The sequence below is a fragment of the Juglans regia genome, chromosome 1 (assembly GCF_001411555.2).
Source record: "Juglans regia cultivar Chandler chromosome 1, Walnut 2.0, whole genome shotgun sequence".
Lineage (NCBI taxonomy): Eukaryota > Viridiplantae > Streptophyta > Magnoliopsida > Fagales > Juglandaceae > Juglans > Juglans regia.
The window spans coordinates 13,468,975-13,485,002 of NC_049901.1; the positions used below are offsets into that span (position 1 = coordinate 13,468,975).

At 35.8% G+C, this 16,028-nt stretch overlaps 1 protein-coding gene across 4 annotated transcripts; it reads left to right on the forward strand.

Moving 5' to 3' along the window:
* Nucleotides 1-4,232: 4,232 nt before the first annotated feature.
* Nucleotides 4,233-15,676, forward strand: LOC109005357 (tRNA(His) guanylyltransferase 1-like). Of its 4 annotated transcripts, none has more exons than XM_018984269.2 (13): nucleotides 4,236-4,444; nucleotides 4,709-4,840; nucleotides 4,974-5,018; nucleotides 5,454-5,623; nucleotides 5,785-5,870; nucleotides 6,319-6,426; nucleotides 11,188-11,444; nucleotides 12,198-12,329; nucleotides 12,409-12,453; nucleotides 12,708-12,877; nucleotides 13,059-13,147; nucleotides 14,154-14,261; nucleotides 15,116-15,676. In XM_018984269.2, the coding sequence occupies exons 1-13, from the start codon at nucleotides 4,341-4,343 to the stop codon at nucleotides 15,269-15,271; spliced, it is 1,602 nt and encodes a 533-aa protein (XP_018839814.2). In that variant the 5' UTR covers nucleotides 4,236-4,340; the 3' UTR covers nucleotides 15,272-15,676. The 4 variants fall into 4 exon arrangements, with proteins under 4 accessions (XP_018839817.2, XP_018839814.2, XP_018839815.2 ...); XM_018984270.2 differs by having other exon boundaries at nucleotides 15,128-15,676; XM_035695605.1 differs by lacking the exon at nucleotides 4,236-4,444 and having other exon boundaries at nucleotides 4,715-4,840; nucleotides 4,943-5,018.
* Nucleotides 15,677-16,028: the final 352 nt, after the last annotated feature.

Here is a 16,028-nt window from a genome sequence, read left to right on the forward strand (position 1 = left end):
CAATGGTAAAAACCCATACCCCATTTACCAAGTGAGCATTTACCTTTGCCTTACAATCCATTTTAATTGTTGGTCGTGGCTTTGATAAATTAATGTGGTTAGGATAGTACCTGCTGACACGTGCACATCCAATCATCACATACTTCGCACTCTCATCTACTTCTCTCTTCATCCTTTTTGTGATAACACCAAAATCTTCTTTCTTGGCATATCGTTTGTAATAGGCTAAAACCTTTTTATCAGTTGTAAACACCATACCAGATTTTGGAGGCTCAACTCATTCATCATCATATGAGACTTCATTTGTCCCTTCCGCATTCGGCTCTATGTTGACGTCAGATGAAGTTTATGGTGCAATAATATTTACCTTCAGATTAGCATTTTTATTACATACATTTAAAATTAACTCGTCGGGCACAAAGTGTCTCAAAAAAGAATATGAAAAAGTTTGATCGTTTGGCTGTGACGTACCTCCAACATTCTTTTCACTTTCAGCACTAAATGATATAGTTGATGAATGATTTGGGCAGTGTGGGTAGGACATAGTTGGTTTGCATGGTGGAATTGCCTCCGAATTACTCGACAGAGGATAAGGCATAGTTGGTCCATATAGTGGAATCCTTGTATGCTGAAATTACACACTATATTATAAAGACTCGAATGCACGCAACTAAAAAGAATTCAATAAAATAAACATATGTCTACCTGGCTATCCCAAGCATACGGATATGAATTTGGTTATGTATTTGATGGCAGCATATATGACGGGTAGTATGGATATGGCGGACCATAATATCCTTATAACAAAATGTAAAAAATGCATTAACTTAATGCTGCATATAACACATTAACGACATTCTCAACTAACCAATGTGTATTATACTTAATTTGGTGAAATCGATGTTGAAGGCATGGGTGGCCTTTCATCTTCATCTTCGTCCATCATACTATTTCAACTAAAGTTTGAGAAATATAATTAATATCAGCAACCAAACCAACTTAAACATAACTCAGCATACAATAATTGCATCTTGTGAATACTTTTGGTTGAAAAGATCACAAAAACGTTGAATACGACACTAACTATATTGAGATACCCAATATTGAAATGGCCAATTGGCTGATGAGTTCTTCAGCTGCTAGTTAAAAAGATTAATGTTTTTAGCCGCTAGGATAAAAAGTGCTTCAACTATTTCTTCCTAATGGAAAAGTTGCTTACACATAAACTTTATTGCTTTTTGGCAAAAAACTTGGTGTGTCTTACATTAAAAGATGTTTATTTACGCCTGCTTCATGATCTTAGGTTGCACACCTTTTGTAAGCAAATTGATATTTTTTCCATTCTCAATCAATGCTTAATTCAAAAGCTGTGAAGACTTGATGGCTAATAGTCTTTGAAGTAAAAAAGTTTATGCTTTCTTATTAAGTATCTTCATGCAAAAGAAATGAAATTTTTCGGCAAAACAATCAAAGACGCATCCAAATGAGGTCTTATTCCAGTTCTAGAACTCTCATTCTTTACTGCTTATTCCAATTCTAGAGCTCTCATTCTTTACAAATTATGATAAAATGAAATGGCAAAAACTAGTTAGTGGTTGATCTTCCTTCATATATAGCTTGCAAGTTAAAACTTATTCATAACACATGAATCATGCGTATAAAGCTTAATCAAATGCGATTCTATGTCTTTTCAAGATGTAATTCATTTTTTCTCATGTATCTTTAATTTCTGTTATGTCTTTTGTTTTAGAAAAATAAAAACAAAAAATACATAGTCTCTTAGAATAGTCTCTTGGACTTTTGTCCATAGAGTATGTCATCTACTCCGTCTTAGACAGAGTATAGGGTTTGTAAACTCTGCCTTTGATAGAGTTGTGTTATCTCTCATATGGTGGTCTGTAGAGGTTTGCAGCATGGACTAGACTATGTCAGTTACAATTGTATACTGAGAATCTATTAATGTTGTAGTTGGCTTGTTATGTATGTTTCAGGTCAAAGTTGTAATGTTTATTATTAATGAATGCAATATGTTTTATTAAAAAAAAAATGATTCCTTCACCATAACATGGTGACCATGAAATGTCAAAATGTAATTCAAAGATTCTTATTTCATTTTCTAGGCCGTGGTTTCTTTTAGGTGCAAGTCAGTGTGGAAGATGAACTCATTTTAGTGGGCCCAACAATGTGCTTTCATAGTTGGTGCTTTAATTTCATTCATTCAGGTCAGAGATTTAGATTTTCACTGTCTATTGTATTATTGTGTCTCTTGACATGCAATTAGCCTCTACTTATTTTCTGAATATATAAAGAGATATATTGATCAAGTATCAACCTCTAGATTAAGTTAATGTTGGCATAAGGTGGTTTGTTTGATTTTTGTCTTTCTTTAACCTAAGCAAGCATTTCATTTATCAAAAGCAACAAGATGCATAAAGAAAGGGCTAATATCTCAACCAACACCTTATTATAATAGTAGAACACACAAAAAGAGGGTTCTAGAGCTTATAAATTGGTGGTAACCCATCCCCATGATTGTCTAAAAAGCGAGTCAAATGGTGATTTCTGATAATAAATGCTGTGGAAAGTTGATGGTATACGAAATTTATGCGTGTTGTGGACAGTTGATGCCATTCTCGAATGAGAAAAAACCCAAGATGTCAGCAACTAAAAACCCCACAAAACACTGATCATACAAAGACAAAATCACAGATCCATTCAACACACAGATCCATTAAACACAAAAAGTACACAATATGAGCAATGGAGAGATGAAATGAAAAGAGAAAAATAAAAACCATATTCTTTCATTTTTTACCCTTGTCGGCAGAGCCAGGCGATAGACGGTGGGTGTCGGCAGCAAGAATGCCAGCGGAGGAATGAAGCTATGCGGAAATGGTGAAGCCGGAGAAGTTTCGAACTTTTGTTAGCCTTGACAGTAAAGAGCAGACAGTGACGATGTCAGCAGCAGGAATACAAGCGGAGGGTGAGGTCAGCGAAAGGACAACGAGCTCAAGGAGGAGGGGGAGAGAACGCAGGGTGGGGGGGGGGGGAAATCAAATCAACACATGTTTAAAGTTCTTTCTTTTTTTTTTAAAAAAAAAAAAAAGCCTACATGCTGGTGTGTATAGGTTAGGTGAATAGTAGGAATGCAAAACTCATTTCTGTATTTGTTTTTCCACGTCACCATAACAGGGAGGGTGTGCGGGGCGCTAGGGTGTGTTAAAAACAAAGGCTACTTTTGACACTTCTCGTTAGAGGTGTAAATTTAAACGGAGAAATCGGAAAATCAAACCGGACCGGACCGGACTGAACCGGTTGGACCGGTTTTGAACCGGTCCGGTCCGGAACCGGTTCTTACATTATGCAAACCGGCCGAAACCGGTCCGGTTCCAGTTCTACGATTTCCGGGATTGGACCGAACCAAACTGGACCGGTTGGGAGAAAAAAATATAAAAATTAATATTTTATATAAAAATTTTATATATAATATATAATTATATATGAAATTTTTATATATAATATATATAATTATATATCATATATGAAATAATTTCATATTATAATTTATTAATTATAACATAAAATGTTAATTTTAAATATGAACATTTGTAATTTGTTTGATTATATGTTATTAATATAATTATATATAAAATAATGTTATTATAATTTATAAAATAAAAGTTTAATCTTAAAGATGAAAATTTAATTGATCATATACTTTAAACATAAAATATATATATATTAAATTATATTATCTATAGTCTAATATATTATATATCTATGCTAATATATAAGTTTATGACTAATACTAATATATAATTATACTAATAGTATAATATTAATAATATATTATATAACTATACTAATATATAAGTTTATAACTAACACTAATTTTTTTACTAAAACATATTTTTTTACTAAAATATATTTATCTACTAGTGCAGATTTTGTAATAGAAATAGATTTTAAGAACATATTTTTTGAAGCAATTTTTTTTATTAACAAGTTTTTATATTTTTAATAACAAACTTATATTTTAAAAAATTAAAAAATCGGATCAAATTGAACCGGAAATCAATAAAACCGGAGATATCGGTTTAGGAGGGTAACCGATGCATATTCAATTTTAAAAAATATAAAACTGGTACATATCGGTTCAATCCTAACTTTTATCCAATATTAGACCGGACCGGACCGAACCGGCCACATACCTATTTCTCGTGAGTTTCCGCCGGCGCAACTGGTGTTTGATCATTGTTCTGTGAGACTAGCCAGAAAGAAGGCTTTCCTTTCTTTTTTTACCCCTTTTTCTTTTTGTCTGTTTTTCTTTTGGAGTTGTGATGGCAAACAGCAAGTACGAGTATGTGAAGTCATTCGAGGTTGAAGACGAGGTCATGCTGCCCAATTTGATCGTTGTTCGAATCGATGGCCGCGATTTTCGAAGGTAAAACAGCTTACTCAGTCTCCATGCATTAGGGCAATTTATAGTCTTGTGCTGCCCTGGTTTTGTGACCATTTGGTCTAAAAGGTGACGCTAAACTAGATATTGGAATCAACATATAATAACATACCCAATGTGGACACTGTACAAACGATTCCCTGGCTACCCGCATACCGTTTCGTGCCATCTCGGCAATAAATTCGGAATTCTGATACCACGAATGTAGGGATGCTTAATGGAATTCAGTTTTTTTTAATTATGTGATAGGTTTTCGGAAGTTCATGAGTTTGAAAAGCCAGATGATGAAAGAGCTTTGAATTTGATGAACTCGTGTGCAACTGCCATTTTGGAGGAGTATCCTGACATAGCGTTCTCCTATGGATTCAGTGATGAGTACAGGTAGTACATTTTGCTAGTTATAGTGTTTTCTCTATATGCATCACTCTCTTGTTATCTGCCTACGACATTATAATATGACACTATTAACTTCCTTATGCGAAGCTTCATGGTTTATCGGTGATGTGAGTTGCAGTTTTGTTTTCAAGAAGACATCCAAGTTCTACCAGCGGCGAGCCAGGTTCTTAATCTGAACTTACATCTTTATCTTCTTCTTCTTCTTCTTTTTCCGCCCCTTCTATGGTCTTTGATGTGTGTAAGATATCATTTGTGGGGGATTGTGATGTAAGGGTGTGACTAGAAAGGCCTTTTTCCTGACATTTTTAACTTGTACAAACAGCCCTAAGAAAAGAGTACACTATTATCAGTGTATGACAGAAAAGTATTCAAGGACCATAGTAATTGAAATAGCATAAGAAGTATTAGCGTATCCAACAGCTAAAATAAAATAGCATAGGCAGCTATGCACACACTGGTCAGAGCATCGAGATGTGATTGCTCTGGATCCCTACCAAAGTTCGTATTTTGTATTAGTCATTTTTTTGCAAGTTCAATATGAGATCCTAATTATGTATTTATTCTTAGTGTTAACTTGCTATCTAAATTGACTCTGCAGCAAGCTACTATCTCTCATTGTCTCCTTATTCTCCTCTGTATATGTCACCAAATGGAAAGAATTCTTCCCTGAGAAGGAGTTGAAATATCCCCCATCATATCATTCGCGTGTAATCAGTTGTGCATCAATAGAAGTTCTTCAAGCATATCTTGCATGGAGACAAAACGATTGTAAGTACTCAACCACTGGTGTTAAATATGATTTCAACAACTTCAAACATTTCTGAAATAAGTTTCTTGTTTGGATTTGGTTTTAACTACTTCTGAGACTTTAGAGAAAACCGACAACATGATTAAGTCTTACTATTCACATTTATCTTTTTCTTTTACAGGTCATCTCAATAACCTGCATGACACTTGTCTCTGGATGTTGGTTAAAGGTGGAGAGACTGAAAATAAAGCACGCGAGTTTTTAAAGGTGCTAATGTTCAGTTTTTATGAATCTGTCTTCATATGTTTTTACATGCATATAACTATAAAAAATGTTTTGCATGCATATCTTGTCAAAAGAAAATATGCATTTTACATGTATATCAGTTTGTGTGAAAAGGTTTGCTAGCTTTTGGATTTCCAAGATTAAACGGAACATTTTTTTTAACTTTTATTTCCATTGTTTTGAATGACTTTTTGTATCATCATTTTCTTTATTTACTTAAGACTTTTGGACTTTTACTGTGATATCCTTCAAAAGTCCAATTTCCTGTCTAACTAGATTTAACCAAATTTTTAATTCATGTATCTTTGCTTTGATTCTTGTCCAGCACTTTTTATCCAAAGAAAAATTTTGGTTTCCAAAGTTGGCATGCATAATGACTTAAAAATATCCCTTGTTTATTCATAGTTGTGTTGTATCTCTAAACTGTCAGGGCACCCAAAAACAACAGAAAAATGAGTTGCTTTTTCAAAAGTTCCACATCAATTACAAGAACCTTCCTGCCATGTACCGTCAAGGATCTTGCATTTTCAAAACAAAGGTAATCATGTATTTAAATGGAGTTATCCTATTGATCTAGCTCAAATGGTCCCCCTTCCCTCTGTAAGAACAATGTGGAGGGTGAACTAGTGGGTTTGTGGTGCAAGTGTCACTTACCATTCAATAGCTAACGTTTGGTTTGTTAGTGGTGACTACATTGTAAATTTAAACTTATTAAAAATATATTGTAAATTACTTATCAATATATATATATATATATATATTTTGTAAATTTATCTTGTTTTCTCGGCCAAAGTTCATAAATTTCAAGATTATCAAACCCCTGGTAATATTTTATAATAAGTGTTGAAAGAGACATGTGGACCCTTATACTACATTGTAGTTTTTTAAAATTAAGGTATCATTTCCTTTGTTTCTTTTCTCAAGATCATTAATGAAACTTATTTCATTGTCAAAAAAAGGTGACATTTTATCAAAAAAAGGTCACATTTTGTAAAAGAAATGTGACATTTGTTTCTGCGTACACCGGCTATGGCTTTTGTATTTTTAAAATAATATGTTTGATCACTTACAAAAAAAAAAAAAAAAAAGGTCTCATAAGAGTGTCAAATTGAAAGTTATATTACCAGATTAACTGGAATAAAATTTCTGTACTTTGATGAGACAACTCAATGATGTAGAGTTTGGGACATGTAACTGTACCGAAGTTCTAATATTGTTGCTAATGTTACTGGATTTATGCCTTTTATTATTTGATGCGATTATACCTTAAGGCCCTAAGCTTAAGCCCCTAAATGAGGCAAGTACCAAGTCTAATGGGGTATTTGAAAACTAAGGATTTGATTCAGTCTGGTATTGAATTAATCCTAAGTTACAAATAAACTTAATTGGTTTGAGTTTATATGCAATTTTTCTAGACTCATAGTAACAAGTATGGTATTTGAGAAATATAAGATTCGTAGAAATTGGAAACTAGTTGTGCTATTCATGGCTTGTCCAGTTCAAGGGTTGTCAAACATGCCTTTATGCGTCATATACATTTCATGCTTCTACAGATTTTTTTTTTCTTTTTTAATTTTATGATAGAAGTTTGCTATGGACAAGTTGGCTGGATTTTGTAGTTGGTGGGACATGTCCTAGTGCACTGGGGGAGATTTCAATGTTATTAAGTTCCCTAGTGACAGGTAAGGTCTAGCTTGCTTCTGGTTGACAATGGAGGAGTTTCAGACTTTATTTTCGAGCAAAATCTTACTGATCCTCCGATGGTTGGGAAAACTTCACACGGTCTTCTAATGGGGACAACCCCTCTTGGTCCAGAATTGACCAATTCCGTATCTCTCCAGAATGCAAGGTGTTATTATCTGAAGTATCCCAGTGGAAACTACCAAGGCTTTGCCCAAGTGATTCTTTTATACTGCTAAATTGTGGTCACTGTCAAGGAGTAAACGATATCTCTAGTGTGAAAATAAGTGGTTAAATTCGGAAGGTTTTGTAGATAGGATGGAGGAGTGGTGGAATTCTTATCGCTTTCAAGGCACCCTGACTTTTGCTTTTGAGAATAAACTAAAGGCCTTGATAGAATGCTTAGCAACTTGGAACAAGCAACCTTTTGGAGATGTAGGGAGACAGAAAATACTTCTCGTGAATGAGCTTAGTGATTTTGTTATGGTTGCTAATGAATGTTTAGACAATCGATTGTGTTCTTCGTAAGCTAGGTATGGAAAAGATGTTTGATCATGTGAATTGGGATTTCCTTCTCTATATGCTTGGGAGATGTGGCTTTGGGGAGAGGTGGTAGACATTGCGTTTCTATTGCTCCGTTTTCAGTGTTAGTTAATGGTACTCCATGTGGTTTCTTCCACAGCTCTCATGGTTTGAGGACCCCTTTATCTCCCTTCCTATTTGTTGTTATCATGGAGGCATTGGGTAGAATAATGGAGGCTGCTATTAGGGGTTCCAGTTTTTCAGTGGGAAATGCCAATAATGGGACTATTACACTTACCTTCTTTTTGCAGATGATACTCTGGTTTTTTGTGATGCGGATCGTGATCAAATTCAAGCCTTAAGGGCTGTGTTGTTATGTTTTGAAGCTGTTTCAGGCCTTAAGGTGAATATGGGTAAGTCGGAGATGGTTCCGGTGGGGGAGGTTCGGAATATAAATTGTTTGGCATACTTTTTGGGCTGTAAGGTTGCTTCTTTACCAATGAAATACTTAGGCCTTCCATTGGGTGAGTCTTTTAAGGCTAAGGTTATTTGGGATGGGGTGGTTGAGAAGATTGGAAAAAATTTGACTGGTTGGAAGTGGTTGTATTTATCAAAAGGAGGTAGAATTACCTTAATCAAAAGTACACTCGCCAATCTTCCAACTTACTTTCTCTCTTTATTTCCATTGCCTGTAGTTGGAATAAAGTTATTTCGGATTGAGAAGTTATTTCGTACAATTCTATGGGGTGGCATGGACGAGCAAACTAAACTCCATCTTGTTAGTTGGAATAAAGTTTGTGCTCCTATCTCAAATGAAGGGTTGGGGGTTCGTAATTTGCGAATGTTCAATAAGACTTTGTTGGGGAAATGGTTGTGGAGATATCAATCGGAAGGGGGGAGTCGTTATGGAGGGAGGTGATTGATCGAAAATATGGGTGCGACTGGGGGGGTTGGTGCTCTAAGGAGGTTAAGGGGGCTTATGGTGTGAGCCTTTTGGAAGTTCATTAGAAAGAAGGGGTGGGAGAGTTTTGTTAAATATGTTAGCTATGATTTTGGAGAGGGTTCTAGGATCCGTTTTTGGTTTGATGGCTGGTGTGGAGATCGGGCCCTTAACAGGGTGTTCCTGACTATTTTCCGTATGGTTTCTGATGGGCACGCCTCTGTTTCTAATTTGTTAGTTCGTTCTAATGGTTCTTTGCAGTGGGATGTTTGTTTTATTAGAGATGCACCTGATTGGGAACTTGATGATGTTTCAGATTTTTTCAGCTTCTTATATTCACTGGGAATAGGGGGTTATGAGAGAGATAAGATGTTGTGGAAGCCTATGGGAAGTAAAAAGTTCACGGTTCGTTCATATTATAAGGTGTTGACTGTTTAGCATAGCCCCTCTTTTCCTTGGAAGCGCATTTGGAAGACTCACATGCCTTCCAAAGTTGCTTTTTATGGACAGCCTCACTTGGAAGCATTTTGACGATGGATAATTTGAGCAAGCGTGGCCTTATTGTTATTGAGTGGTGTTTCATGTGCAAGAAGCATGGGGAATCCGTGGATCACTTTCTTTTGCATTGTTAGGTCGCAAAGGCCTTGTGGAATGGAGTTTTTAGTAGAGTTGGGTTGGCTTGGGTGATGCCTTTGAGAGTGGTGGATAGTCTTGCATGTTGGAACGGGTTATATGGTAACTCTCAAGTGGCTGCAATGTGGAAGATGGTTCCTTTGTGTCTTATGTGATGCATTTGGTTGGAAAGGAACGAGCGGTGTTTTAATGATAAGGAGCGCACATTTATGGAAATCTGGAATTTTTTTGTGTACTCTTTATTGCAATGGTTTTCTGCTTTAGCGCTTAATGGAGCTTCTGCTCATGACTTTTTGTTGCCATTTTCTGTTTTCTAGAATGTATTTAGGTGTTTTCTTTTGTATACATCTTGTGTAGATGTGCTTCGCCTATTTCGTTCATATTAATAAATTTGTCTTCTTACTTATCAAAAAAGAAGAGAGAGTGCTATTGAGAAGGAGACAGTGGCCCTCACCATATGCTCCTAACAGTGCCAAATATGTTATAAAAATATCGAGCTCTCCCATTTAGATTTTGTGTTTCCACTTAGGAGCAACAGATTTAAAGTAGCTGTACTCGTTCATGTAAACAAGGACACTCCCCAAAATGGCTGGCTTGATGGCCACTGTCTATGTTAGGAACTTTGGGGGAACCCAAGTCATTGTAAATTTGTTTACTGTAGGTTAATATACAATTTTTTCTATTTGTAGTCAACAGTAAACCACTATCTAGGCTAAGATTCAGATTTTTCTATTTCTAATAAATGCTGATGTTACCCTATGTTGTCAAACATCTACTAGTGCCACTTTGAAGTCTATGCTAGAATCTTCATACTGCCTCAGAAATGGTTCTTGATAATCCTTATGATCACAAACATGGACTAGGGGCTTTGATTTTCATAAGTCAATTGAGCTATTCCCTCTTTGGGATATTTAAACAAGTGGAATCATTTTCCTATGGTTCCTGTTCATCATGGTTATTTTCCTTATTTTTACTTGTTGAAAATGTGAGTTACTTGATTTGTTTAGATAATTTAAGTTTTTGTCAAGAAACCGAGCCATTTGAATCGGTTTCTTTTAGCCATTTGATCATATAAATTGTCGTTTTAACTGTTATGTTTAAGTTTCCTCATTCTACACTGCCAAAGAGTTTAAAGTTTTCAAGGAAAACTCATCTTTGTTGTCCTATGATATCTGAACTATCAGTGGTTGGCTCTCCAATTTTTTTATTTATAGCTGATAAATTTTAGGACCTGAAATAATGAATCAAGTTCTCTATAAGATCCAAGGCATGTATGGTCCCGGCCTGCTAGACTGCTAGTGACCTGGCTATAAGTGCCCTCAACTAATAACTACAGTACTACAGATTGTTTTGCTCTTCATTATGTTCATGTGAGTGGTATGGCATTTGTGTTTGGTTGGCAGTGATAAAAGTAGATTTTTAATTCGTACCAAAATGCATACATTATCCCTTGTTGCTCTTTTCTACATTGCCTTGTATATGGCTTCTAACATGCCAAGCTGGTCTCTTTCTGACCTTGTTTAGGTGGAAGAAAATGTCAAGTGCAATGTGAATGGTGCACCTGTTAAAAGACTTAGGAGAAAGGCTAGAATTGTCCATGCCGAGAATATAGCTGGAAGAAGTTTTTGGAATGAACATCCAAGTCTTCTGAAGGAGGTGGGTGGTTTTACGGAGGATGTGGACAAAATAAAACTGGAGTATGTTAGGTTCTTCCAATTTGAGAACAAATTGATGCCATCAACATGGATTGTAATTAGAATTGATGGCTGCCATTTTCACAGGTAAAGTTAAAATATGCATAGAAACATAGCCCATTATCACTAGAATTGGGCCAGGCAATTTCTTTTCCCTTTCTTGGTTCTCATTGTTGCTTATCAAATGAAGTCGGAAGCATTGTAGGGTAGGCTCAGTTTCCAAAATATTAGAGAACCCTGGTCACTGTATGCTTAATTATTCCAATAAATACATGAAGACCATTAGGCATTCAACCATGCACTGATGACATGGAACCTCACCAAGGCAGGGACCTTCGGACCCACCCCTGGGTGTAAACTCCAGATAAAAAAAAAAGTTCAGATGCACAACCCTACTTGTCAAAATTGCATATAATCTAGGAGAGCTCTTAGTGTGGAATCGAACCAAGATATGTGAGTTTAAATCCCATCTCAAATCTGCCCTTCGACCACTAGGTTGCACCTTGACGAGGACGCTTTCACAATTTAGCATGCAAAAGTGCTGATATGTCTCTTATAGTCATTTGTTGTCACAAGTATAATACAGCTTGTAGAATAGAACAGATGTGAAAATTTTGGGTCATTCAAAATCCTACTTTGTGGAAACGTCTAATCAATTAAAATGACTTAAAATCAAAAGATAATTTACAATGGAGGTAGTTTTCTCTTAAGTGAAAAATTATAGAGGACTCTTGCTGACCTATATGTTTCCCAATCTTGTGATGCATGGAATTTTGTTGCTTGGTTCCCGCTAAGATACTGCAAATGAAGCTCAGGGTTCAGTTGTCTGTATTGTGGTAGATTTTCTGAAGTTCATCAATTTGAGAAGCCGAACGACAAACAAGCTCTGAACCTTATGAATTCATGTGCAGTGGCTGTGTTACAAGAGATTCCAGATATAATATTTGCCTATGGTGTCAGTGACGAGTACAGGTATGGCATTTTTTCATGTTTTATGGTTCTAGACTCGATATTTCTACCAGTTTCTAATCACATTGTTGGTGTTATCCAGCTTCGTTTTTAAGAAGGATTCTCATTTCTATCAACGTCAAGCAAGGTCTTTCTCCTATCTTTATTCTTTTAGCTCCAAACACTGTAGTCATATAGTATTTATGGGATACTTATAAAAAAATATAGTATTTATGGGATAATATCCTGTTGGGATGGGGGACATGAAGGAATGCTCTCTCCTTGCCCGTTTTGTAACTTGTGATGCCTATGTGGGGAAATTTGAATGTTTAATTTTCCTGTGGGAGACTTCTAGTATCTGAGGATTCAGTATTAAAATCACTTCTATTATCACCTTTGCAGTGAAATAGTGTCTGTCACTGTATCATTCTTCTCTTCCATGTACATAATGAAATGGAAAGAATTCTTTCCACTGAAAGAATTGAAGTACCCTCCTTCTTTTGATGGACGTGCAGTATGCTATCCATCAGATGAGATTCTTCGAGACTATCTAGCATGGAGACAAGTTGATTGTGAGTATTAAGTGCATTTTACAAAATATGATAACATCGATAATGAAAAAAAAATTGGGGAGAAGAAGACATTGAACTTTTGGTTTTTTAACATGTAAAACCAAATTACTGACTTTTGCAGACAGTGTAAACTTGTTCTCTCTATTAGGGCATGGTTGTTAATTCCGTGGACATATTGCAGGCCACATCAATAATCAGTATAATACTTGTTTCTGGATGCTTGTAAACAAGAAAGGAAAAAGCAAAAGTGAAGCTCAAGATTATCTGAAGGTGTGTGCTAAGATCTGTTCACCCTCTCCAAGGATCGTTCCTTCAGTCGTATTAGATTACTTCCTTTGTATTCGTGCTTGTTCTTTAGTTTTTCTTGTTCTAATGGAATTCTTTATGCTGCATAAGTAGATCATATATTTGCCGTATTTAGACGGAATCCTCCACCAGTAATTAGAGCAAGGGGCTCCACTGTGAGAGAGAGCCAATTGTTGACATATGATCATCATTTCAAACTTTTTTCGGAGAGTTATATTGTTTTAGTCTCTTGGTCTACTGTAAGTTAATCCCTCACTGAAGATTTTTGTTTTAGTGCTCAGAGCTTGCAGATTTAAACCTTCTACAAGCACTCAAAAGGTTGATTTTCCAGAGCCTTGTGGTTTAAGCTTCTTTATTTGCAAACATTATGCAACATTTTTCCCTTGCTTAATACATGTTGCTTGCATATACCATATGCATACACATAAAATCAGTCACAATCATGCTGATTTCCACCATTGGGAGAAATATTTAAGAAAGTTTCATTGAATCCTAGTAGGATTATCGAGTTTTGAGGATCATGGTCTGTATACTTTCTATGGTGTGGTCTATCGAACACTCGTGGATGACAGACTACTAAATTATCTATAGTTCTTGGGATTTTATATCTTCCATGAACTTCTATTCTTCTAATCATTTTATTTATCTTCTAATTATTTTATTTATCTGCTTCTGTTATGATTTTTTTGCTGTTGTCTTAAGGTCATAGTTGCTCTCCCCTGGTACCTGGTACCTGGTACCCTCTCAAGTACATGGATGGTTGCCTATTCTGTTGTTGTTACCATTTTTTTTATTTTCCATATACTTACACTATTTCATATATGCCCATGCTATACTTTATTCTTCAGTTTGTGACATTTATAAAAGTGCAAATTTATTTTGTATCATTTTGAATCTATGTTATAGTGAGAGAAGGTATCCCACATGAATATCGGCTGTTAATGTTGCTGTCGAAATTTTAATTTTCCAGGGGACTCAAGCAAGAGAGAAAAATGAACTACTTATCAAGGAATTCTATATTGAGTACAATGAATTAGAACCCATGTTCCGCCAAGGTTCCTTGGCTTTCTGGGAGAAGGTAATCTTTATCTCCTTATCAGAGGTGAATTCTTCATAGTACTTTCAATGCAATTTCTCCTAGAGTATCGTCAACTTGTATCACAGTCCACTAAGAGATGGTGCACTGTGACAATTTGGGATGCATGATGAAATGTGGATATGAGTTGGTTCGAGTTGTGTTAGATGCTCCAGCACCTAGACTGATCATCTCGGCCTGGTTTTTGAGCTCATCTGGTCAATGCTTATATGTTTCAAGGTGATGCTACTCTAGGACTGAGTTTGTAGTAATGGTGAACACTCTTGAGAGAATGTGGACTCCATTGTGCTTGCATCAATATGGTTAAATAAATTTCTAGACAACAAATTGTTTGGCTGATAGTTGGACCTTCCAAATTAATCTACACATAGATAGCTTTGCTATGTGTGTAAGCATGCCATTTGGCATTTAACCTGAGTAGTCAATGATGGTTGTTCTCTATCATCACTTGTTCCATTTTATTCAGAGGCTTACAATATTCTCCTCAGGTCCTTATTTAGGTAGATATACGTCCTTTTGCTTGTGAGCTAACCAGCACTCCACACATATTTGCTAGTGATTTTATTGGAAAATGACAAAAAAGATAAATAATTGTCATATAAAAAAAAAAAAAAATTGAATTTTAAAGCAAACCCCCCAAAATTCTATTGTATGGTACCAAAATATCCTTTGTTCAGAATTGACCACTAGGTAATGTTGATAGCTGAGGTAAGAAAGTTGGGACAAACTGTTTGGTTGGCTTCCTTCAACCTCAATGGTTGTGTTTTACAACATCCTGTGTGCCAGTCATTTTCCAATTTTCCTTGATAGTTTATCTTCTGAAGCTCAGATTATAGTTTTGTATGCAGGAAGACATAACTTTAGCGGATGAGAATGGATCATCCCTTGCAAATTCTCGCAATAAAGTTACTGTAGAACATTGCGACATAATCAAGCCAAACTTTTGGGAAGCACACTCGAGCATCCTTGGTGAGATGGTACCAAAACTTTGAAGTGTTTGGTTCACAGTTTTCTTACCAACACGAATCTCCTGAAAAAGTTCCCTTGCCATTATCTTTTATTCCCAGTACTTGCGAGGTTGCCATGCATCCGCTTTTCTATGTTCTGGGAAAGTTGGAAGTTGACAATATCGCTGATAGAAACTTCTCATACGCAGTTGGGCAACGTGATGATGTGTGGTTTTAAGTTGTAAGAGCTTGGACGTCTGAGGAGATGGTACCTGGATATATTTTTACTGATAGTTTAGACATCTGTGATTACCATCTGGCATCTGGCTACTCAATTTTGTAGATACACTGGTGCAGACTTATTTATTTTGATGGATTACAACCATCCAAACTTCATTATGTATTGTGAAGTGCTCACTCTTAACTTCATTTTTATTATGCAAATCTCAACCGGCTCCCACTATTTTTATTCCACACTTCTCCAAATCAGAAATTAAAGCGAGCTGATCTTCAAGTTCTAGGGAGATCTTATACAGAGGGCAGTGCTTGTTATTCCGGATTCATAGAATTGTTATATTCTTTTGAGTAGATCATAAAAAGTGTGATAAATGAGTCTCAATATCTGATATTCACTTACATTCAGGAGTAAAAGCAACAATGTTCCTACCAAAATTTGATTAAGCAACAGATTGTTACAATGGCCATGCAAATTTCCCTTCCATTTACACGTGCTTCGCTCACTGAGATCGCCATTAATCCATATAAATGATTCCTACTTTACATCTATATCATAGGCAAAAAT